At 41.9% G+C, this 25212-nt stretch overlaps 1 protein-coding gene across 2 annotated transcripts; it reads left to right on the top strand.

Annotated features, from left to right (window-relative positions):
* Nucleotides 1–639: 639 nt before the first annotated feature.
* Nucleotides 640–8214, top strand: OSR2 (odd-skipped related transciption factor 2). 2 transcript variants are annotated; one of them, XM_020914628.2, is made up of 4 exons: nt 640–910; nt 4922–5697; nt 6757–6856; nt 7696–8214. In XM_020914628.2, exons 2-4 carry the CDS (start codon nt 5042–5044, stop codon nt 7768–7770), a joined length of 831 nt encoding a protein of 276 aa, XP_020770287.1. In that variant the 5' UTR covers nt 640–910; nt 4922–5041; the 3' UTR covers nt 7771–8214. The 2 variants fall into 2 exon arrangements, with proteins under 2 accessions (XP_020770287.1, XP_020770286.1); XM_020914627.2 differs by having other exon boundaries at nt 7614–8214.
* The last annotated feature ends 16998 nt before the right edge of the window (nt 8215–25212 follow it).

The following is a 25212-nucleotide window of genomic DNA, read 5'->3' as shown; positions in this document are numbered from 1 at the left end:
CCATACAGTCATAATTGACCATAAGTATGTGCAAAACTGTATTTAAAGTTGGGGGAAGGGTGATGTATGCTGGAGAATACAATCTAAAAGTGACTGATTTTACCTATGAAGAAGGTAGTTCTGTTAAACGTGTTAAGATGTGGAAATTAACGCTGCGAGCGCGCCAAGTAAAGCTACAAAAATGCCCTTTGGGTTTCTCGGCGGGGGTCTTCGGAAGGCAGAAAGCCAATTGTGCAGCTTCTAACATTATAAGGAAAAGTGGCACCGAGAAGTAAGGGGCCGGGCGTTGTGTTTGTGTGTGAGTTTTGAACCGCGTCGCCGTGGCTCTGCCTCTGTAACAGGGAAACCTCGAGCAAACCTGTGCCTTTAAGACTCAGTTGCTATCCAAACACAAGTAAACAGAGTGGACCATTAGCGGGCGCCGGGCGCGGAGGCGGAGCCTGGGCGCAGGGGGCCCCGCGCGGCGGCGGGACGCCCGCCCGAAGGGGAGGCGGGGCCGCTACTAAAGCCGGAGTCTGCCGGCCGCGAGCAGCCTGGGGAGGGACGCGGGCGGGGACAGAGCTCGGCGTGCTCGCAGCTGCTGGAGGGTGATGGCCCTACGAGGCTGCAGGCTCCGACCTTACCCGGAGTCGGCGGCGAGAGGTTCGCGGGGGCGCGAGGTTCCGGGCGAGCGCTGAGCGCGGGCTTCTACTATCCCCGGGTCCTTGCGCATTCTACGTCCACAGACGAAGGCGAGGATCCGCTCTCGGTTTGGCTGCCCGTCGTCCTCCAGATCATGTCCGCGGCTCCCGGGACTCCGCGCGGAAAAAGCAGTTTGGCCGGAGTGGAACCAATGACCTTTCCAAGCTGTGCGCCTCACTGCCTGGACCAGGTCTGAGTGGCGCTGCCCAGGCGGACCTTTTTGCTGGAGGTGAGTGTCCACTCTGGGAAGGGGGCTGCAGCCGCCCTAAGGAAAGCAGGCTGCAGCCGGGGCGCTCCGAGTCTCGGTCCGGCGTGCCACGAGTTCCGGACTCGGGTAAAAGAAATCACATGGATGCATTCCCTGGGCATTGTATTTTTCACTTTATGGGATCCCAGGCTCGCCACTCCCAGATAACACACAACACGCGCTTTCGCGTACTGTTTTTAGTTTTGTTTTGCAACACTGAATAGAAGCCCTCAGCAAAGCTTCTTCTAAAAGCTGATCTACATACGTTGAGATAAAACCCCACCACACCCCCCCCCCCTTCTTTTTTTCCCCGTACCCTGACATAGTATTCCAGAGCAGGGGGCAGCCGTTCAGGGGCAGCCGCGGCAGCGCGGACGGGCCGGGACACACGGTGCGTGCCGAGCTAGAGCGTTTCAGGAGGAAAGTAATAGTTCAGTCCTAGATAATTCTCCAACCTTGTGCCGGCCTTTTGATTTTCTTCCCACCCTCCAGTTCTGGCGGAGGCGGGCAGAAGGCAAATCCCCCTGGGGTTTAAACGCTGGGATTCTCGAGAAAGAGCGACGGAGAACGGTGTTGCGTCTGTAGAGTGAGGAGGGAGAAAAAGGTGTTTGTGGAGGGTGCGCTGGCTCTGTCTGCCTACCTGTTAGCAGGGGAACAAAAGAGGACTGGAGTTTCCCGGAGCGAAACGGTGCAGACAGCTACTTTCTCTGCTGAACAAACTGCAGTCCCGAGCAGAACAAGAAAATTACTCATGCAGGGGGAGCGAGGGAGCAGAGAGAAACAGAACCCAGATTATGCGGAAGGCATCTTAATTTAATTAACTCCTTGGGAAGGCAGAGGCGCAGCGAAGGGGCAGGAACTTCGCGGTGGTTTCGCTCTGTTCACCTGACCCAGTCTGCCCATTTTTATTTTCTGTTTTTAAAAAAATGATCTCTTAAATCTACTCGGAGTATAGCTCTCTGATTAACGTAAAATTTATTGGGGCTTGGGCTGAAATTCAGCGAGCCTATGGAGCCATCAGTCATTTCTCTCAGACACCAACCCACAGGTTTTAGCAGATGACCCCTGACTGTATATTATTTTTAGATAATTCAGTGTAATAACATATTACCAAAGAGCGAGACTCCTTATCAAATTACCATTTTTTTCTCCCTCCAATGTTTTGAATGCTTCACTGCACTGAAATTAGTATGTACACCTCTCACTTGTTGACAGCCAGTGAGCTAAATTTTACAAAACTTCTGTACATGTCTGGAAATTATTGTGAAGAAGACTGATGAAAGAAAACAAGCCTCAATTCCACCATAATATTTATGTCTTTTCGTTGGTTTAAGTTTCTTTCCTTGCAAAATTAAAAGTAACCAATGTTCTGGAACGGGGTGGTGAAGAAGTGACAGCAGATGATGGCTGATATTGCCTGAAACTGAGTGTGAGAACTCCATGCTCAGCTCTAGACAAAAACGAAAGTACTTTAGATCTCTCCATTGACTTAAAGTATCTTTTGATATTTATTTCCAACTACTCAGCAGGAGAGTGAAAACCTAAACTCCCTAATTACTTATGGGGAAAAAGTTTAATGAATATTTAGAGTGATTCTGTTTGTGAAGGACTTGCTTGTCGTCTTCTATGAGGAAACTATTTGTCCTGCAAATCAAAACGAACACATACTATGAAACAGCACTTTTGTGCCACCATGAAGCTGAATTATAACAGAGGCAATAATTTGGGTTATAAACCATTCAGTGAAAAGGGAAGGAAGATGGCTCTCAAGTTTCTGCTGGCAGATTTAACATGTAACCTTTAACGGCAGAGTTCACTTTATGCATTTGGAATCAAACTCTCAAGTCATGCTCTTCCTTCAGTCGACAACACACCCCACACACATGCACATACTTACAAGGAGAATGTGGTGGGAATTGCACTTTGCCTCCTGTATTTATTTCTAAGAAATCCAGTCTGGGAATACACCCAAATAATAATTCGGGTTTCCTCTCTATGTGGGGAGGCCACTCTTTAATACTAGGGGAAAAATAATATTTTGAATCTCTAGAAAATCCTCCTTATGCAAAAGGAAGGAAATAGTGTAACTTATTATTTTTAATGGAAGAGGAAAACAATCAGATAGATTACCAGAGATGTTAGTAGAATCCATTTCCCCCCCCCCCCCCACCTCTTTAGGAGAGGGCTTGAGGGTTGCCACTGAAGAAAAATGAATTGTGATTTGTGGTGGGAAAGTTTATTACTAATGGAGGTTTACAGTTTCGGTTGAACGGTCTGACTGAGACCCCCTGACTGTTACACACCTCTCATTAACTCCCGACCTCAACTCCCAGACCGCATACCACCAGGCAGAAGCGGTTCGTTAATAAATCGCTGTCTCCCAGCCGTTTCAAACAGAGGAGGAGGGAGGGAAGGTGTGGGCCCTCGCGGAGGCCGCCAGATTCTGCCTGGCCGGAGCGCTGTGTCATTAGCGCAGCCCCCTAAGCCTGTCCTCAGAAAGAGCCACAGGCAACTCTTCTCCAACACTAGAGAAGGACATTTAGGCGCAGAAAGGGCTAGTGCGCAATGAAGTCTGGACAGACTCTCTCATCTTCCTGCTGGGTTCAAAAGCCCGGCGTAAATGCTGATGGCTCAGACAGGCCAGCCTGCCCCTCTCCAGGGAGAGCGCTTAGCTTGTGACGCCCGCACCTGGGGAGCCGCCTTCAGAGGCTGGGCCGGGCCACCGAGCTGGCACCCCTGGCTGCTAAAAAGGGGGCTGGCGGTGGGAGAAGGCAGGCCTGCTCTGAAAGCAGGTGAGGTGCCGCGGGAAACGGGGTCTGAAACCAGACCTCGGCGTTGCTATTGGGGGTGCAGGGAGAGGCAAGCGCGTGCGCCCTGCTTAGGCCCAAGGCCGACGACCCGGGCGGGCTTCCCAGGGGCAGGAGCAGCGTCGCCCTCCGCTGCAGGCCGATAAACAAGCTTCCGTCGGGCTGGCCGAGCGGCTCCCTGCTGCTCCTTGCCTTTTCCTCCCCGGGGAACCCTGGCTCCTCTTTTCCTGGGGCCTCCCGGGTGTAGGAGCCGCTCCGGGGGCCAGGTCGAGAGGCGCTCGGGCACTCCCGAGAGCTGGGCGCTGGGTCTGGGAGAACGGGCTCCGGCCTCAGCCACCCCGTCACCCCCCCTGTCTGAGCCCGAACCATCTGGAAGGGATCTTGGTGGGGGGTGGGAGGGGACGGCCCCTGGGAAAGAGGAGGGGGCGATTCCAGGCCTCACTGGCCCTGAGGTGTCACTTTTCTTTCCTGTGGCCCGTCACCGCTGATAAATGGGACCAAGGCAGAGGAAGGAAAAAGAAAACCTCTGAGGTCAGCACCGGGCAAGGCGGCCCCTCCGAGGGCCAGGCAGCCCAGGAGCGCAAAGCGTCCCCGGGCTGCGCACCCACACCTCCGGCGCGGTCCGGGGCAAGCACAGGAACGGCGGCAGGGCCGCGGGCTCGGGCGCGGCGGTAGGAGCCGTTCCGGCTGAGCCGGGCCCTCAAGCCCGGGTCCGACCCACGACGTACCGTCTCCGGGGACCTCGGAGGCTCGGTGCGACCAAGGCTCGGCCGGGCCCGGCGGGCGCTGGAATAGCCGGGTGTCAGGGATGATCAAGCTTCGCCCCACCCGGTAGGGGGTGGGTGGATTGGACTGGGTGCCGCCTGGAGCCCCCCGCCCGCCTTTCTTCCTCCCCGACCCGGGTCTCCTGCTCCTGGAATCCGTGCGTGCCCGGAATCCGATCTTCCCACGGGCCACCCGCTCTCGCCGGGGACCACGCCTGACACCCTGGCCCTCGGGACTGAGCTTGAGCTTGGTGTCAACTCGCCCGGCAGGCGCGCCAAGGTCCCCTCACCGCTCCTTCTCGAGGGTCCTTGGAGTGGGTGGGGAGGGGGTTTTAGAAGGAAGGTGTGGAAGCCCACGACGCACCAGGGGACAGACCAAGCGGGCTTGGATAATAGTCACGACTTTCCCCTCTCTTCCCCAGCCGTCTGTAGGATTCTCTCCGCGTGCCGTTGTCCTGGGTTTTCGCCGGAGCCCCACGCCCACCCGCCTCTGAGTCCTGGAAAAAAAGGGTGGCTACCCTCGCCTTGCAACATCCCGGAAAATGGGGAGCAAGGCCCTGCCGGCGCCCATTCCGCTCCACCCGTCGCTGCAGCTCACCAATTACTCCTTCCTGCAGGCCGTGAACACCTTCCCCGCCGCGGTGGACCACCTGCAGGGCCTGTACGGTCTCAGCGCCGTGCAGACCATGCACATGAACCACTGGACTCTGGGGTACCCCAACGTGCATGAGATCACTCGCTCCACCATCACCGAGATGGCGGCGGCGCAGGGCCTCGTGGATGCCCGCTTCCCCTTCCCGGCTCTGCCCTTTACCACCCACCTCTTCCACCCCAAGCAGGGAGCCATTGCCCACGTCCTCCCGGCCCTGCACAAGGACCGGCCCCGTTTTGACTTTGCTAACTTGGCCGTGGCCGCCACGCAAGAGGATCCCCCTAAGATAGCAGACCTGAGCAAGCTGAGCCCGGGCTTGGGGAGCCCCATCTCCAGCCTCAGTAAATTGACTCCGGACAGAAAGCCCTCCCGAGGGAGGTTGCCCTCCAAAACGAAAAAAGAGTTTATCTGCAAGTTTTGCGGCAGACACTTTACCAAATCCTACAACCTGCTCATCCACGAGAGGACCCACACCGACGAGAGGCCCTACACGTGTGACATCTGCCACAAGGCTTTCCGGAGGCAAGATCACTTGCGGGATCACAGGTAAGGTGGGGAAGGAGGGTGCCCTGGGGAGGGGAGGACAATTTATCCTGAATATGGAGTTTTGATAGATGCTCCAAGTGTCACTAAAATCCTCTAGACTATATTCCCCCCCAACGCCCTTCCCATCCAGCTGTAACCAACCCCCAACCTTTACCTTTTTCCTCAGCAGGGACCCCTGCTGCAGCGACATTTGGGATGTGGGAGGGTCCTCCCATCCTTAGGTAGTTAAAATAGGCTGGGTTGCTCTTGGTTCCGGGAGCGGTTTTCCAGTTTCCACCAGGTGGGCCTTAGGAGGTGGGGCAGGCAGAGCCCAGGAGCCTGGAAGACCTTCCTCTGGTGGTCCAGGTACCGCCTGCCCTAGGCCCGGTTCTGTTAATCTGCCGTGGCCACCACTCGGTTCCCTCCCTTCCCCGACTGGCCCCCAGGTGCACCCCAGAGCCTGCCATAGCAACCTTTCTTTTAAACTTATTTGTGGGGTTCTTGAGATTACAGAATTTAGGAACTGCTCCCCACACCCCCTCCACACTCTCAACTCTGCATTAATCAAAGGCAATTGAAGAAATACGATAATGTCAGTGTTTTCCTCCGGGAAAAACTTCCCAGGAGTGGGGATGACCGTATCTGCTCCCTGGACTCTACTTGCTGTTGTTACCCGAGGTAGGACTTCTGTAGGGAACCTCCGCGGCTTCCAAGGGGTTCGCTGAAATCGGTCCCCCTAAACTCAGCCTTGCCTTACATCCTGATTTGACCCGTTTAAATCTCAGAGAGAGCCGCAGAGGGCAGAAAGAGCTCATTCGGCAGGGCTTCAAGCTCCAGAATACACCAGAGAGGGCGATCAAGTGTAGATAAAACCTGTGTCCGGTGAATGTTCTGAAGAGTCTGTTAGTTGAGGTTAACCATAAACAGAATTACACAGGTGGAGGGGGGATGTAAAAACAAAAATAATGGAAATCCTTTTTCTTTTTTTCCCCCTCACCACTTCATTTAAAGCAATTGTCAAAAGAAACTTCTCGCTGTGGTGGTAAAGTCATTTCAATGAGACCTTATGTTGATTTTCAGGTATATCCATTCCAAAGAGAAGCCCTTCAAATGTCAGGAGTGCGGGAAAGGATTTTGTCAGTCTAGAACTCTAGCTGTTCACAAAACTTTACATATGCAGGTAAGTTTGTTTTCTTGTTTTAAAGCAGTGACTGGTTCTGTTTTATCATTTTTGCTCTACAAAAGGTGTTCAATGACAGGCTCTTTCTCATAAAAGGCTCTATTTAGATCAGCTATCTAGGTGGAGAAAGCAACACTCGATTTTTTTATACATGAAATTAATTTTATTTAACATAAAACATGTATGTGTTTTTCTTATAGAAGAGGCCACTCTCATTGTTCTGAATCCTAATTTTAGAATTTTATTTCTTTTTTCACCTGATGTGCCCTGCATTTAAAGCTTCCGTGTTTGGGAGGAAATAAAGGTAATTTCGATAATGGAGGCATGGTGAAATCCCATACGCTCTCTCTCCCAGGAGCCTCATAATTTGTAGTTTTCAGAACACTGAGGAATAGTTTAATTTTGCACCAAAGAGGGGCCTTATTACCCGGGAGAATGTTGCTCCTTAAGAGAGGATTAGAGTTTTTCCCTCCCCCCTTTCCTGCCCATGACATGGTGATGAAATGTAAAGAGCTGGAAATCACAAAGCCCACAGCAGTGGCCATCGGCGGTTATCGGTGTGATCGGGCCCCGAGTGTGCCCCTGCCTGTGTTTTCGCGATTGGAGGATTAGGAGCACATTTGTTGCTGCAAGTCCCCTCTTTGTTGTCGTGCGCGTGTTCTGTTAACGCTTGTGATGCCGATAAGACAGAGACTGTTGAGAAGGGTGCCGTGGTGGTGTGAAGGATTAATCCTTTGCTTGCTTCACATCTGAACAGGAATCTCCACACAAATGTCCCACATGTGGAAGAACCTTTAATCAGAGAAGTAATCTGAAAACTCACCTTCTCACCCATACAGACATCAAGCCCTACAGCTGCGAGCAGTGCGGCAAAGTGTTCAGGCGAAACTGTGATCTGCGGCGGCACAGCCTGACTCACACCCCGCGGCAGGACTTCTAGAGAAGCCCCGGATCTGTCCGGGCCGCCGCCGCCACCCCCCCCTCCCCAGACACCTCTCCAGCCTCCCACCTGTGGGGGTGGGGCGCCCCCAACCCTTCACTGACCCCAGCTCTTCCCCGGCTGCAGCCGCACCTGCAGCTTCAGGGGGTTAACTCTCCTTCCCCAGGACTGAGAACTGTAGAAAGCCACACAAGTACATCCTTTCACAAAGCGCATATGCTAGTTTCTTGTAGATATTCACAGCTCATTTTAGAGCTCTGTACATAATGTCGAGGGTCTCTGTTTTGTTGTTTTGTTTCGTCTGTTTTTGTACCTTGTTGGATGCACCTAGGTATGGGAAATGGAAGCCAAATTTATCTTTAAAGACTGTATTTTCAAAATAAAATGTTTTCTTGTTCGTTTCAACACTCCTGCAAAAGCGTCTTGCTATTTGACTTCTGTTTTTCCTCTGGATTCTGGAGGCGTGGCGTGTCTCTGAAATATTCCCTATTGAAGGGCATTCTTTATCCCGAGGTTTTTTTAAAATAAGACTTCTCACAATCCTCTTACTGAACCTTCATCTCTTCCCTTTTAGTGCTGTGGCATTTTGGAACTGGTCAACTGCGCTGTCATTCTGGCTTTCAAAGATATTAAAATTGATACCTCTGAGGTTTTTCTCCCTTTTTGTTTATTCTGATTCCTTGTGTATTATTCCTTTAGGTAAAGGCAGTATAATTATCACTGTTAATAACCAGCAACTCCAATAACTGAACCCACTTGAAAGCACAAGTTAGGAAGAAGCATAAGGAAAAAGAAGGGAGTTTCTCACCACTTCACTTTTAGAAGTCCTTGACCTATTGTCATAGTTTATGATGGGCAACTTCTCTTACCATTAGACTTTGAACACTATGATTTGGCTCTTAGACAGACTTTACCCCGCCTTTGGGGGAGAAGTCTCAGATCCTCCTGCTGAAGAATGCAGGCAGGTACATGCTTCAGAAGATGGGGGACAAGACGAGAAAAGGGAAAACCACTTAGCTATATTTGCACAAAGTATTTTTTCCCCAAAGAGTGGAGATCTTTTCTTCTAGAAGTTTCAGATTTATCTGCAAAGCAAACTTGAGTGAGGTCTCTAGCACAGTTTCCATCACTGGCTGGCCTTTTGTCCCTGGGAAGATGCCAGAAGTACAGGTTATTCTGTGTATAGAGCTCATGGCAAATATGTCGTCACCTTCTGAGGCACTTCAGTTCTTTCCCAAATGGTTCCTGGGGAATATGACACTAGGAATATGACAACCTCTTGTAGGACCTGAGTGGAAGGCTTTGGATACAGACAAATGGTAGTATTACTGCAGGGACTGAAAGGGAAATAATTGCACCTAAAGAGGGAATATCAGAGGAACCTGGGCCCAGGGCCCTATCCTCACAAACTTTAATACTGAGCAACAGGGTGAATTAAGTATCCTCAGGTTTTTTGTTGTTTTTTTTCATTTGTGTATTTGTGTGGGCATGGCATGTTTCATCTTCAGGGAGATACCAGGCAAAATGCCTTAAGTTTCAACCTTAGAATCCTCCAGAAGATTGGGTAGGGACTTGAGGACCAGACTCAAAATTTCTCACCTATGCCTGTTCAAAACAACTTACAAAGAGGTCTCAAAAAGTGTTCCTGACTCACTGCTCACTTTGCAGGGGTGCGGGTCAGAAGTCCCTTCTGCTTCTTATGGGAGATGAGTTCTCTCCCACAAAATGTCCACTTGCTAAGCCTGTGTGTCTAATGCTCACAGGAGTGCGTTTCCCAACAAGGGATGGGCCCAAAGGGCGTTTCGGAGGAGAGGGGGTGGGGATGGAGTGAGGGGGTGCATGTGTGTGTGGTATTCAGAGGAATGAAACTGTTTGTCTTCTTTTGTTTGTACAGAATTAACTCAATGACCTCCCTACCCCTACTCCCTCAAGATTCTGCCCACCTTGGCACAGAAGATTTGAATACTTTAGGGCAGGGTTACACATTGACTGTCCCTGGAGCTCCCCTAATCCAGCAGGCTTTTTCCATGTAGTCAGTCTTGCAGCCCCACCCACCCCAACTGACTCCCAGCAGCACCGTTCCACAGCACAGGGTTCAGTCGAATTATCAGAGGTTGACCCTTGCTCGATACCAAGCTCAGGCATATCCTTGAAGTCCCTGTCACAGGGAAATACAGACAGGTGCAACCAGAATACTCTTCCTCTCCATTTTTTTATTTAAAAAAAAAAAAAAGGTGAGGGGGGGGTGGGAATCAATAGTGAATGAGGAAAAGATAGAGAAGGTGGAGAAAGCAATTTCCATTTCCGTATACACACTATCAAAATTCAGGTAAATTCATTTAAAATTTATTTATACAGTCATTTCCGTAACAAGTTTATTATGTGCTTTTCATGTGCCAAGCCCTGTGCTATTAATAGTTTCCAATGACTTTTATGATCAGTTTCTGCCCTTATATATCTAGTGGCTCATTTTTGGAATTCCTTTTTTTTTTTTAAGATTTATTTATTTATTTATGTCTGTGCTGGGTCTTTATTGCTGTGAAGGCTTTTCTGTGGCTGGGGAGAGTAGGGGATATCCTTCCATTGTGGTGCTCGGGCCTCTCATTGCAGTGGCTTCTCTTGTGGCTGAGTTCTCGGGTGGAGGGGCTTCAGTAGTTGTGGCATGTGGGTCTGAGAGCACAGACTCAATAGTCATGATATATGGGCTTAGATGTTCCATGGCACGTGGGATCTTCCCAGATCAGGGATTGAACCTGTGCCCCCTGCATTGATAGGTGGATTCTCAACCACTGGACTACCAAAGTCCTCATTTTTGGAATCTGGACTACTTAGATAACTTTTGGAAATCTATAATAGGGCTTAAATGAATGGCTCTCCTCAATCTGGACTCTTCCATCCAGCATCCATTAGATTCAGAAGGGAACAGCCTCAGTGTAGGCTCTTCTCACATTCTGGATGATGACAGGTGAACTTTTGAACAGGGGGCCTCCCTGCGTTTGGAGTTTTGTTTTCTTCTCCTTTGCACGTCCCGGTATGCAGGAAATGATTCTTAGATGAGACAAACTTACGAGACCTCATAGGGGAAGTAATACCGTGTAGCTTATGAAATTGATTTGCTGGGTATTTTTCTGTTTTGGAAAAGAGTCATTATTTGAGTTTTAGATTAGCCCGTGTTTTCCTTACACTCTCTGCCATAGTCATCTCATGAATCAATGCTCCTGGCCTCCGGCCTCCGGCCAGGAGTGGGAAATGTCACGAGTCATAACCACAGTGCTGAAGAGCTTTACAAACAACAGTGAAGTATTCAGTTGTGACTTTAGTCACACTTTGTAATCTGTGTGTGGGATTTAAAATATAACTTCTCTAAATGAATTCCATTGTAATCAGTTGTTATATTCTGAATGTGTGTTCGGGTGCCCTTATTGTTGCTAATATTGAAATGTAAGTCATTGTATTTATTACTAGTGCTTGATAAATGTAGTGATTAAAATTGTTATTTTGCACAGGCATATCCTCTCTTACATAAGGAACCTTTCCAAAATTTGACTCTAAGACAACTAAACATTTAAGAAGTAAACAAATCTAAATTCTCACGTTATAAATGGGCCCAACCACTACTGGTGATGAAACCAGAGGCAGTTACTGGAGGTTTCTTCTACTGTTCATTTGTCAGATATTAGCATTGACATCTGAACTTCTTCACTTAAATCATTTCAGTTGAGGACTCTTGCCTCAGTTTTGATTCTGGAGGTACAGCCAACCCCTGGAAGGCCCCTGGGATACATTAGGTTTTGAATATTGTCAATGGGAGAGACTAGATGCATTTAGATTAAACAGAGTAGAATCTACAGCAAATTTTAACATGAGAAGGGAATTACCACAGCATAACAGGTTGACTTTCTTATGACCAAAGTAATTTTATTATAATAAAGAGAAAAAGTTCCTACAACCATGTAACACTACAAACAGAAATAGCTTTTGTATTTCAGAGGAGTATTTCTGTTCACCTTAATAGCATGTTATGTTGAGATTGTATTTCTCAATTTTTCCTTCTGAAATGTAACTTGCCACTGATAACCACTTCTGCTGACAGCAATGAGCAATGAAGGGAGTGGAGATTCAGAATGATTCAGCTTTGATGACCTGAGAGATTTCAAGTTCATTCCTGTTTCTTTTCTTTATTGCTTGTTTTTTTTCCCCCAACACAAATTACATTACTATCTAAGCTATGTAACATTTTTTTTTCTTTGAAAAAACTGATAGTGAAAAACTGTAAGTAACACAAGTAGCCTAAAGAGGAAAATTGTTAGGAAATTATAATCCTGTATCTGTTAGGGTGCTTTCTATTGCAAGAAACAGAAAACCCGACTTAAAGGGGCTTAAACTATAGGGGATTTATTTTCTGACCTAACAAGAAGTCTCAAGGTAGGGCCCAAGGATGTGTGATTAATTGGAGTGACAAGAGTTTCCAGAGCCCAGTTCTTTCTGCTTCCCTCTTCTTCCATCCTCAGTGTATAGCTAGCTCCCTTCGTGGCCACAGATGTGGCTGCAGTAGCTCCAGCTACCAGCTCCAGTGTTTCCTTCTCAAACACATTCCATGGGCAGAAAAGGGGTTACCTTTTCCTTGTTATCACTTTGTAAGAACTAAGAATCCCTCCCATAAATCCAACCTCTATACCTGCCCTTATGTTTTATTGGCTGAAATTAGGTCACTTGTTCCTTCCTCAGACAACCAAGGAGAATAGAATTACACCCTGATTGACTTAGACCAAATAAAATTCACATTCTGCCCACCAAATGGAACCAGCCTTCCCTGAAGATCTTGACTGCCTGAAAAACCTAAGTTCTGTCAGTAAGGAAGAAAGGAGAAATGACTATTGTGAATATTAAGCAGATGCTAAAAATGAAGTTTCCATTAATAACCTTACGTTAGGAGATGCTTATGTGATAAAAGCAGGATATTCAATGACATATACAGATATCGCCTGCTTTTACTTTACTCCATTTTATTTTTTCAAAAACATCAGTACCTGTTTTCACTAACTAGAAACAAATACCAAGAGGATTTTCGCTTTTACATAAAAAGGTGAAAATAGCATTCAGCATTTGTTTTGCAGGAGCTGTTATAGAGACAGTGCCACACGCTGAGCAGGGAGTATGACACCAACAAGGTTCTTCTCTGAGGACTAGACTCGGCATCTCACCATCAAGCCTCCATAGCTTTGAACAGTGTCTCTGAGCATCTGTGCTTTATCTCATTTCATTCTGTGTATCCATTAGCAAGATGTGTGTTAAGGTAATCGCTTCTTTGGTTTACACCATTTCTTATGAAAGGTTTCTTGGGAGGCTCTCCTGGAAAGTGGGGTAAACTATATAACCAAACAAAACTTTCCAGAAATTCAGCAGAAACAAAAGACTAGCAGAAGATACACAGAAATGTTAATGGGAGCTATTTGCAACCAACAAACTAAGAGTCCATTTTTCTTCTTTTCTTATATTTCAACTCTTCCACAATAAATATGTATTATTGCTATAAAGGAGAAAAATAATAAATGTCATTTTTTAAATCCAAGATAAAGCCTTCATTTCCTCAATATTTTTAGTTTTCATCTTGCTTTATTGCTTCCGATTAGTCACACCCACCTTCATGCTTCTTCTAAATTATTCCTTTAATTTAGTTACATCTTTTCCTTTCCTTTTCTTTCTTCCTTGATTTCTATTCAAATCTCTCTTTCCTGTCTTATCTCTTCTCTAGGTTTCTGTATCCTGATTTCTTTGCTTTCTACCTTTTAAGAGTTCCAATAATTCTACCTCATTGTTCCTCCAGGTGTGGTCATTAGAATTATCCAGGGTACTTATTTCTGGTGCTAGTCATTCAGTCGTGTCCAACTCTTTGTGACCCCATGGACTGTAGCCTGCCAAACTCCTCTGTCCATGGGTTTCTCCAGGGAAGAATACTGGAGTGGGCAGCCATCCCCTCCTTCAGGGGCTCTTCCTGACTCAGGGATCGAACCCAGATCTCCTGCATTTCAGGTGGCTCTACAATCTGAGCCACCAGGCACTCAGGACTCCACATTTTAAAGAAACACTTCTGGTAGTTCTTATGTGTCTTAGAAACTGAGAACTGTATTAGCTTTGATATCATCATCCCCTTTATCTTATCCATCAGCCATTTACTATCTGCCTACCATAATAAATATAAAACAAATCTCAACTTATTAAAAAAAAAACAACTCACTGTCCTTGAAGTTGTCATATTTTTCTCTGCCTTGATTCTTACTACTCAACCATGGTCTCTTCATCTACTTTTCTATTGCTACTGTCCCCAAACTTGATTTTTCCTTTTTCACATTAATAGGTATGTTTGGCTTCCATGTTTTATTTCTTTGCCATTGTTTGCTTAATCCAGCCACTAATTTAAAGAGGAAGGAGAAAAAAGAGAGTGTGATAATTAAGATGAGAAAATCACAGAGAAGTAAAAATAATTCTTTTATCAACTGGCATATTAAATATTGTCACCAGATGACCGGTTACTTCAGCTTCTGTATGAAGAACATTAATTTGCTATAAATGATGCTTTAGGTATTGAGGTGTGGATGTATGCTGGTTTAAGATCAGAGCTAAATTACATTGTTTTCCTTTTTTTGTTGTTGTTGTTATTTATATTATCATTACACTAATATTTCAGTGTAGGAGGCAATTTTTTGATGGAAAGAGTCATGGACATGTAGTCAGAAGATTTAATTTTTTTTAAGCTCTGGAACTGTTTACAGACAAGACATTTAACCTCTCTGAGACTCAATTTCTCACCTATAAAATGAGAATTTACTCTGTATAATAAGGCCTTCTCTAGTTTGTGGGATTTATGGTTCTCAAGCATAAACACATTGTTAAGTAACTATTGTTTACTTCACAATAGCTAGAAGATATTAAGAAATTCCTTCACTTCACTCCCATAAAATATTTCATTAATTCAGTAAAAATAAATATGGGTTTACAAATTAAGTTCTACTTGAAAATGTTGTATCATTTGTTTTCCTAAAGCTCTTGAGCTTTTAGAGACTATTTAGAAGATTGTCCATTGAAAGTAATGTTTTTAAATTGAAAAATAAATGTATCTTTATTTTTTAGAGATAAAAGTCACACTTATTGTAAAAAAAAAATTCAAATAATATGTGTGTGTGTGCTTAGTCGCTCAGTCACGTCTGATTCTTTGCCACCCCGTGGACTGTAGCCTGCCAGGGTCCTCTGTCCTTGGGGATTCTCCAGGCAAGAATGCTGGAGTGGACTGCCATGCCCTCCTCCAGGGGATCTTCCCAACTCAGGGATCTAACCCAGGTCTCCCGCATAGCAGGCAGATTCTTTACTATCTGAGCCACCAGGGAAGCCAAGTCTCTTATCTCTCCCTCCTTCAGTAATGAGGCTGTTAATTACATTCCCCAAAGGTAGCCATTATCTATATTTTTGGTATGTCTTTCTAGACATTTTGCTGTGGATATGCAAATGTAAGAACATACTTAAAAATATACAACACAAATATGATCATGTTATGTTGTTTTGCAACCTATTTCCCCCCCACCCCGACACATTTAACAATAAAAACAATCTATATTCTGTCTATTTTTCCATATCAGCATGAAAAGGTATTCTTCTAAGATAGTGGGGGGGAAAAAAACCTCTAAGGATTTTTAAACCTGAGGATTAATTCTTTCATTATAATTTAATATGGAGAAATAGGAAAAAGCATTTTGTTACTGAAGTTATTTGTAAGACGCCATCTTTAACTGACAACCTTTAGTCACATATCTTGATGACAACAACTGAGAGTGCCTGAGGGTTCTGAAGATTCTTCAAGGTGTGTCATATTATGGTTCACATCAATGCACACTGCTATATCTCCCTGGCAAGAACTGAAAGATACAGTTCTTAAATCCCCTGGTGACCCATTATCCATGGATCATTGACAAGATAGAATGTAATAGCTCCTGTCTTTTTACCAAGGTAAACTTCCCAGTGAAACTGTTCTGTTCATGCCCTACATCTTTTATCTAAACAAGAAAATTAATCTTTGAAAAAGAAACTACATTAAGTAGATAATACAAATGCTCTCAAATTCTTTATTTTAATATTTATTGAATGAGGAAATATCTACTGAAATATAGTAGCTGTTTAACTGTATAGACAGACTGAAAACTTTTCCTATATCCTATGTTTCCACATAGATCATCTGAAATTCAAGGCAACATGAATTGCACAAGATTCAAAATTTGGAATGTCAAGTTAAACTAAGAAATTTTGCCTATTTAAGGACAGGGTTAAAACAGTGGTTCAGTTGGTATTATGGCTCAGAGTTGAACACTTCCCATTATTTTGCTATTTGGTCTGAAAAGTTGGTGCTTCTCTATCCTAAAAATTATTTCCTTATGAACTGGGTCATAGTCATATGCTTTCAGAGGGACTTTATTCACAGACCTCTGCAATATTTATCATGTGGCACTGTTTTTACAATATCACATATTGACAGTGCTGTGTTGTAAATATCATTATGTGATGACAGGACATGGCCGTGTTTTTATGTGATTCTGATCTAGATACATCTGCATTTCCTTACTTTATGTTAATCTTCTTGACTTCTCTAAGGTTTCTGCCCTATTTCTGTCTGGTTAGAGGGAGAAAAGACAAGAAGTAAAAAGATGATGCTCTTGTCAACTTGATTAATACTTCCTTTCCTGCCCAGGTCAAAAGAAAAAATAAATAAAAAGGAAATAACTTGATCAACTATCTCCATAAAAATCTAGGCAAGTGAATCAGATATTGTAGCCTAGATTAGTGAATTTGAAGATTATATCCGTTCAGTCGAGCAACGCCACCACAGAAACTTAAGCACATCTGTAGAAACAGACATGAGTGAGAATATTGTTTGAAATATTGTTTATAATAGAAAAAACTCAGAAGAACATAAATGTCTGCTAACAGGAAAATGGATAAACAAATAATGGAATAGAAGTTAAAATGGATTAGCACTATGTGTATCAGCATAGATTAATCTCAAGCACATAATATGTGAAAAAACAAGCAAGTTGTGAGTTGACAAGCATATGTCATTCATGCCAAGTTTGAAGACATGATATGTAATTTATATAAATATAGTAAAAGTATAAAACGTTCTTGGAAATAATAAACATAAAACTCTGGAAAATAGTTACCTCTGAGGAGAAAGAAGAAAGAAATTGGAAAATGGTATATGTGCAGGGGGATTCTAATTGTATTTATAATATTTGTTTCTTTAAAAAAACCTGAAGCAAATGTAGATGTTGTTAAGACTCAACAAAACTGAGTGATGTGTGTAAGGGGTTTGTTGTATTAGTCTCTGTACTTTTCTATATGCTTGGAAATGCTCATAATAAATATTTTAAAAAAATATATAAGAATAAGATTTTAGAACTGAAGGGGACTTTAGGAATCATCTACTATGGGATATTTAATAAGCAGCTACTCTGTGAAACTAGAGATACACTGATATACCAGAAAGACAAATTCTCTACATCCTTAAAGCTTATAGTCTACTGGAAAGAGGCCAAATTAAAAAAAAAAAAAAACACATGGAACTATGCAAAAACAGGTATTATTAAGGACCACACAGAAGATTTTATTGACATTTCATTTGAGGATGAGGTAATTGAGGAAAAGAAAAGTTAAGTGATTTTCTTATGGTGCAAGCAAGTTCTAGAACCTTGCCTTCCCAGACACTTCTATTTTCCCCACAGTCACCTACCAACTTATTCTAATTATCGATGGTGTTAGTCACAAACTCATTGACAAGGGCTCCTCTGTTTTGCAGCCATATTCGACTGAAGATGTAAGGCAAAAGGGACAAATTTACAACACGCTAAATCTTAGCTAAATAAGCTTTAAAACTATTGAAGTATTTCTAACATGACATTAAATTTATACAACTTTCCTATTAGATCAGCATTATCTTCATTTAATGGAATAAGAAAGAGATAAGCTTGGGAGTGGCAGTGGGGTGAAGTAAATTGCCTAAAGCTCTGCAGGAAATATTAATAGGTTCTGGATCAGAATTCAGAACTCTGACTAGTTCAAAATCATGAGTACCTTTCTCTCTGATCTTTCCTTTCAGGTTAATGTGCCTCATTTCCACACATTCCTATAAAGTCAACACTACTCTTGGGAATTTTAAGAGGGCCCAGAACACTAATATTTTGTCAGACAAATGGAGCACTTTTTTCACCTCCAAAGCTTCAAATTTACTGGTGAAAATGTTCCAGGTAAATTTTTGTGTCCATCTAAGTGTGCAAATCCTTCTCTCCAGACGGCTCAAAGAACGTTCAGGAAAATGATCCCCCGGATTACAGCTATTCTATTCAGAGCTTTGAAGACTGATTTCTATCCACCTTTAGCAAGTAAAGGGAGTGGAGGAACAGAATGATTATAGTGACCTACTCTACCTATGTGGTGTTAAAACATCCATTCTGCTTATAAAATTTCAGCAATATAATTTATATTATATTCCAGCAATATAGTTTTTATTAATTACCTTTCATTATTGAAATAATTGTTTCAATATTATGACAGCCAAAGGGAACTGTTTCAGCTTCTTCTTCCTATATTCATTTTTTAAAAAGCTGTCACTTAGACAAATTAAGTCTTTCTGGGGAAAGTTATTGAGCAGAATCAACATCCAACATCATAAGGTAGTATGATCTAACTCTATTGCTTCCCAGGAATCCACCAGAAGACTTTAGCCCTGTCACTGACATACTTCCCCTACAAAGCTGATTATAGGTTTGTGCTATAAGTGCTCAATATTGACTAGTACAGGAACACTCCAGAATTACTTATTATCTTAATTTTCCAATGAATTCTTTCTTCCCTTGGCTGATGTGTGAAGCTAGGCTTCTAAGGATTTCTTCAGTGTCCTTATTAAGAACATCTGTAAAGAAAATCAGAATGAAGTGTTGAATTTCACCCATTTGGATTTCATTAAAGTGTCTATAGTTGTCAAGCATTTAGAAAGTCAAGACACTAAGAGTTTGGGGTTTGACCCAAAGGAAATTGGTCCTCATTTTAAGGCTAAACAGGAGGGATCACTGAGCCAAAATTTTTTAGGGAGATTAAAAAAAAAAAACCATTCCTTTCAGATACATGCCCCTAAAGAAGGAAAGCTTAAACAATCATACTTTCTAATGGTAAGTTTTCTACTTTGCCAAAGCAAAGTGTGGGTTTATTGCAGAGGTTCTTAACCCAGAGTTCATGGACTTCTGGTGGGTCCATAGGCAGACCTCAGAGAGTCCATGAACTGTAAAATTTAAGCAAAACTTCATGTGCATATACACACATGTTTTTTTCTAGGAAGAGGAAGCTGCAGTTTTCATCAAATTTTCAGACATCTGTGATTCAAAAGAAGTTTTAAAATGTTGGTTTATTTTTTTACATATTAGGTGTCTGAAAATTCTGTGTCTGAGCAAAGTTTTCAATTTCTTTTTTACCAAGAGTACATAAATGTACATAACTTTTAAAATGCTTCAAAAGGTCAACTAATTTTTAAATTAACAAATGACCAGAATTTTGGTAATTTTGAAATCTCAATTATGACTAAATTCACCTACATATACACTCTGATTCAAACAGGTTTAACAAAAGTAACCTCACTGATTATTTGGAATATATAACATAAAAAGAACAATTGGTTGAAAAGCGAAAATATGTTGTATTGGTAGCACAAAGTGATTAAAATCTTAAAGAAACTTGAAATTTTTTCATTATATTTAGTAATATAATATTTGTTAGATTAATTAATTATGCTATAATTAAAGTGGATGAATTAATTTATAATGTGACTGAAATCCACTTTGAGTAAAACAGCAATTTCATTTCATAAGGAACAGTAAGTACAATAAATTCTGATGTGAAAAATCCACTGAGTATAAGTTTGTAACATTTAAACAGAAATCAAAATAATCTGATCATCATTACATTAATTATCACTACATATGTATTTGGAACAGTTGGTAAAATTTAAGAGGTCACTTTAAGTTCAAATACAATATATCATTTCTTCTCTCCATGTGGTTCTTAAAAAGCATTGTTTTAACTGGATCCTATAATTACATTTGGCTTTTAAAATAGATTATTTAGTATATGGTAAACTAATGACATTTTTTTAAGTGTGATTTTCCTGGTGAATCATCTACTTTAGGTTGGACTCAAAACACAGCATGCAGAAACACAAAATGAATCTTTAATTCATAGGCTATCTGCCACTTGTCCTCATTTTATATTGCAAAAATATATATAAGTTATTTTTATCCCTTGAGTTAAACTTCAGACATCAGTCTATTTTGATTTATCTTTGCTCCTTGTGCAGCAAGCTTTCTTTGGCCACCTTCTTGAATTACCAATCCTCTCAGATAGTTCTTAGCTTATTATATGTGAAGCTGGCTTATTTCCAAATTAACTTGGCTAGTCTCTTAATCTTTCCCATCCTCTCTCAAAACCCCTGATCAGTTCTCTAGATATTCACCAAACCAAACTTAGTTTCCAGACTTCATAACCCCCTCCCTCCCTGCACTCCCTTGATATATATACTTTATATCATCAACTTTTCCTCTCTTATGCTATTTTTCAGATGCGTCTATTCTCTCCTCAAACTCGTCTAACTTTGCCTCAAAATATTTTCTTCCTTTTAATCTGCCTTTAAAACATACTTAAATTTAAACATTAGTGAAACATGGAGTCTTAAAGAGTTGCTCATTTTTTTTTTAACAGTTAAGGCTTTTTCTATTTTATTGCTTACTGTTTAAGTAAGGTTAAGAATTAGTAAAGGTTATAATATATGAATTCTACCTCAGTAAAGTTACTAACAAAAAAACCAAAAAACAGTAAAGCAGAGAAAAAAAAACCCCAACAAAGTAAAGGAGTGTACAGTAAAGCATTTTAAAAGATAAAAACTGCAATGTGGACCCTAGATATTTACCATTATTGTAATTACTATTATATGCACTGAATTCTCTGATGCTTTCTTATGAACTAATAATCTAAACTCCTCTGCTAACTCATTGCCCTACAACTATCCAAAGGCAAGTTATGTGAAAGCGTCTAGCACAATGGTTTGCATATGATGTGTCCAATATGTCTTGAAAAACAAACAAAAATTAAAGTACAATTGATAGAATAAAATCATATATATTAGTATAAAGACTAGAAGAATTTAACCTATGCCTAAAATAGTTTGGAGCCAATTTAAAGTTATGTTTAAAATCTTATTCTTTGATATTAGAAATAATATATGCTGTAATATATATATATAGGGTTGGAAAACATCAGATTAAGAGTGCATTTTTCAGGCCTTTCTTAGAAGACTGTTAGTAAATATTAGTTGAAAATTTATTTTATAGATGATTTCCAATATGATGATTGGGAATATGATGATTCCCAATCAACTTTCTTCTAATTATGGGGATCTCACAGTTCTGGTGAACAAAGAGTATTGATTCCAACAGGTTCCTCCTTTTGGAAAGAGAGAGCAACTTTTAAATTTTCTATTAAAATATGCAACAAGTTGTTTTACTTGCTCGGCAGGTGTCTTATTTTTTTCAACCCTACCTCCCTTTCCAGCTCTTAGCACCAGTGAAGAAGGAAACATTATTTATCAAACAAGTTAAGGACCAGAGCTGATGGGCACTAATTTGCTCCTCAGGACAGCTAGCCTATGTTCAAGTGGTGGTCTTCACTATGCTTCAAGAATTGAAATGTCTTTGAATTGGAAGGTACTTTAGAAATGTCTTTGTCCATCCCTCACATAGTATTACTAATGGAAAGAGCACTCATTATTTAAAGAAGTTGCAGATTCCATTGTTAAATAACATGGAATGAGAGAGAAGTCTTATGCTCCATTCAAAATTCACCTCCTTGCACCTTCCAATGATTGGCCTCAATCCTGTCCTCTACTTTCCCTAAGTGGTTAGGGAAGGAAGGGGAGGGTGAGAGGGAGGAAAATTTCTCTTATATAAACAGATGAGATGTTTGAGTTGTGCTTTGTAAAATGTTTAGAATTGTTAGGGAATTGGGTCAGCACACCACTAGGGCCCCAGAAAAATACATTGCTTATTCTTTTCTTTGCTTAGATTCTGGACTAAGAAGTTTTCATCTCCTTCATTCAAATGTGTCCATGAATTTAGCAAATTCTCAGTCTTCCTGGGAGATCTGTCAACAATTACCAATGAATCAATGTTAGCATACCTTATGGGAGGAAGGAGAGGGAATTAGAAGCTTCATTGTTTTATTTCCTTCTCTGGTGGTATGGTAGGAAGGAGGATTAACTGGTTAGAACTGAAACCTTACTGGTAACAATCCTTTAAATCCTTGGCCCAGATTAACTGAATGATCCCAGCATTGAGCACACAGGTCATTTAGAGTACTTGTATCACACTCATTTGCCTAATAATGAAACTGTTTGCAACCACCTACACATTTAATGAGGAGATTCCATTGTCCTCCTGCAAGTTCTAACTTGCTATATTTCTACTTTGATTTAAAAGGGCCGAATTGCATGATAGTAGCTCAAGCTGCCAAAGGACACAGTTTCTTCATTTAAAATAAGGAAAGAAAAAGAAAAAAAAAAAATATATTAGAGATCAGGCAGCAGGACTCAGAGTCTACACCTGGCTGGATCAGGTTTGGCTCTTCCTCATCTATTAATTCATCCAAATAATAACTTCCAAAAAAGTAAGAAAAAAATTGGTCACTCTGGTACGAACTTGAGATAATGTGTATCAGCTTTGATCACATGCTTGGAGGTTTGGGAAAACGAATTATTATAAACTGGGTGTCATCCTCAGCTCTTCTCTGGAAACACTTTTCTTAAATGTTGCTTTTGATCATATTTTTAAGATGTAATTAAGGATTCCTTTTCACTAGTCATGTTTTCTTTCTTGAGCTAAAAGCCTTATGGAAACAATCCAATGGAATTATACAGCTATGGTTCCACTCACAGGAGCTCTTGGTAATGATTAAGTGTGCCTGGACAAAAGAATACGGAAGAGGTGTTTGCCTAGTGGGTGTATCAACGGGGGTGTCCTTTTTATTTTGATAAAAACCTGAGATCCTATGAAATCCCTGAGATATATCTATCTGTAACCAAGAAATCCCTCTGATTGAATTTATATTTCCTTCCAATACTTCCCATTCATTTGCTAGCCATTCAACAAATATTTGAGTATCTCCATGTGTCAGGCACCATATTCATCTAATATGAGAGCTAAATACAAGAAAAACATGAATAAATAAATAAATGTCACGACCCAAGTATATGTCGGTGTCTATGGCAGATATGTAGAACTTTCCCTAGTCAGTGAGAGAGAAAGGGAGGGGGAGATAATGGATACTCCCTGGAGAAAGTAAATGTGATTTCAATAAAGAGAGAGTGTTCAAGTGACTTTCTCCAATGGAAGAAGCTATCCCAGTAAAGATCAGATAGTTATGGCAAATAGTTTCCTTTAAAGCATAATCCATGACACAAAAGTCTCTTTAGACTCTGAGACAAAAGAATTTTGTAGTCAAATACATCTGAAACTTCACAATGCACATTAACAGGTCTTGGGACTGACACATATATGCTGTTGATATTATGTATAAAATAGATAACTAATGAGAACTGACTGTCCAGCACAGGGAACTCTACTTAATGCATTATGGTGACATGAATGGAAAGCAAGTCCAAAAGCGAAGGGATATATTGGGTTGGCCAAAAGGTTTGTTCGGGTTGAAAAACCTGAATGAACTTTTTGGCCAATCCAGTGTGCATATATATAGCTGATTCATTTTGCTGTAGAGTAGAAACTAACACAACATTGTAAGGCAACTATACTCGAATTAAAATGAATAAAAAAGAAAAAGATAAGGTCTCAAAGAAGCCCAGTAGTAAAGAGATCTGACTAACAAAGCATAACCCAGCATTTCCTACACTACCCTGACAACAATGCTCCTCTTTTATTGTTGAGGGGAGACCTACTGTCATCACGACAGATTCTATTAAAAACTTTAACCTAAAGAGGATAATTTCCCATGAAAAATGGATGTTCTGGGTCAGTGAAATACATTTCAGCTTTTCTATGTTTCACAGGTAACTATTACCATAAAAAGGTTAACGGAGATGGCTTTTAGAATGGGCAAATTGGGCCATCGCTTGGAGTCTCTTGCTGACTGAATTTCTGTGCTGACTACTCAAAAAGTCTGCATAGAATCCCTACCTTAGAGAGTAGAGGGAAACAGACTGGAGCCCTAGGGCAGACTATGTCTCCACATTCCTTGAAACAAGTGTGAAGAAACAAATAAAAGAACTGCCATTATGAATTGTACTAAAGCCATGATCAAAAGTCTCTATACTTTGAAATACCTAATCATATTATAGGATTAAAAGCACATGAGTGAACACTAACCAATAATTTATTCATTTATCTACTTACATCTTTTAATTTTGAAAACAAATTTATGGTTCTTTCTCAATTATACTGAAACAACGTTTTTTCTTACTCTCAATCTGGTAGGTCCCTTTTGCTAAATGCTTGTAGTTGTACTTTGACTATGGTCAATTTCTGTATTCACATTCAATTTTCATAGTGTCTTTTGAGTAGAAAAAGGGTTTTGAAAGAAAAAGAAGAGTTTGCAGAAGATGTCTCATCTTTTCTAGGAATTATGAAAAGGGTGTAACACTCGTATGCATGTTGCACTTATTTGATTGTGTTCTAATAAGGCTCTACTGTTGAGGCCATAGTATAAGACCATACTCCTAGAGATAAATATGATCCTCTTTGAGGAAAGTGAGCATCCCTGTATCAATCATCTGGAAAGGGCATGTCCTCAGATCAATATCAAGATCTTAGAAGGTGGGTCTTGGACTTGGGCAAGAACCCCTGACTCCCTGTGGGATCACACTCTTGCTGGACTTTTAGACATAATGACTATTTGATGATGCTCCCTAGAGGTATGGAAAAATGGCTTCTCCCATTTTTCTAGGGAGAGGGCAGGTAGGCAGGAAGGCAGCTAGGCTTCTAGTCAATGGCCTGAGACCTCTATATACATTATTTCCCTGAATTCTTATGGCAATCCTAGAAGTTAGATGTTATTGAACAGAAAAACTTAAGTTCTGAGAAGTTAAGTGATTTGACTAGAGTATGTTCAACCTCTGGAGTCAGATGAAACCTTGATTGAAATCCCACTCCCTGGTAGCTATGGGATGTGGGGAAATTTGTAATCTCCCTGAGTCTCGATTTCCTCATCCACGTAGTACACAAATTGAACCTACTTCTGAGGATTGGGCTGGGCAGGAAGGCAACACCTTGTAGGGGATATTAAGATGAAGTGATACACTTTCAGATCATCAAGCTCTATGCTG

The sequence above is a fragment of the Odocoileus virginianus genome, chromosome 15 (assembly GCF_023699985.2).
Source record: "Odocoileus virginianus isolate 20LAN1187 ecotype Illinois chromosome 15, Ovbor_1.2, whole genome shotgun sequence".
Taxonomy (NCBI): Eukaryota; Metazoa; Chordata; class Mammalia; order Artiodactyla; family Cervidae; genus Odocoileus; species Odocoileus virginianus.
This window is presented reverse-complemented; position numbering and strand designations above follow the sequence as displayed.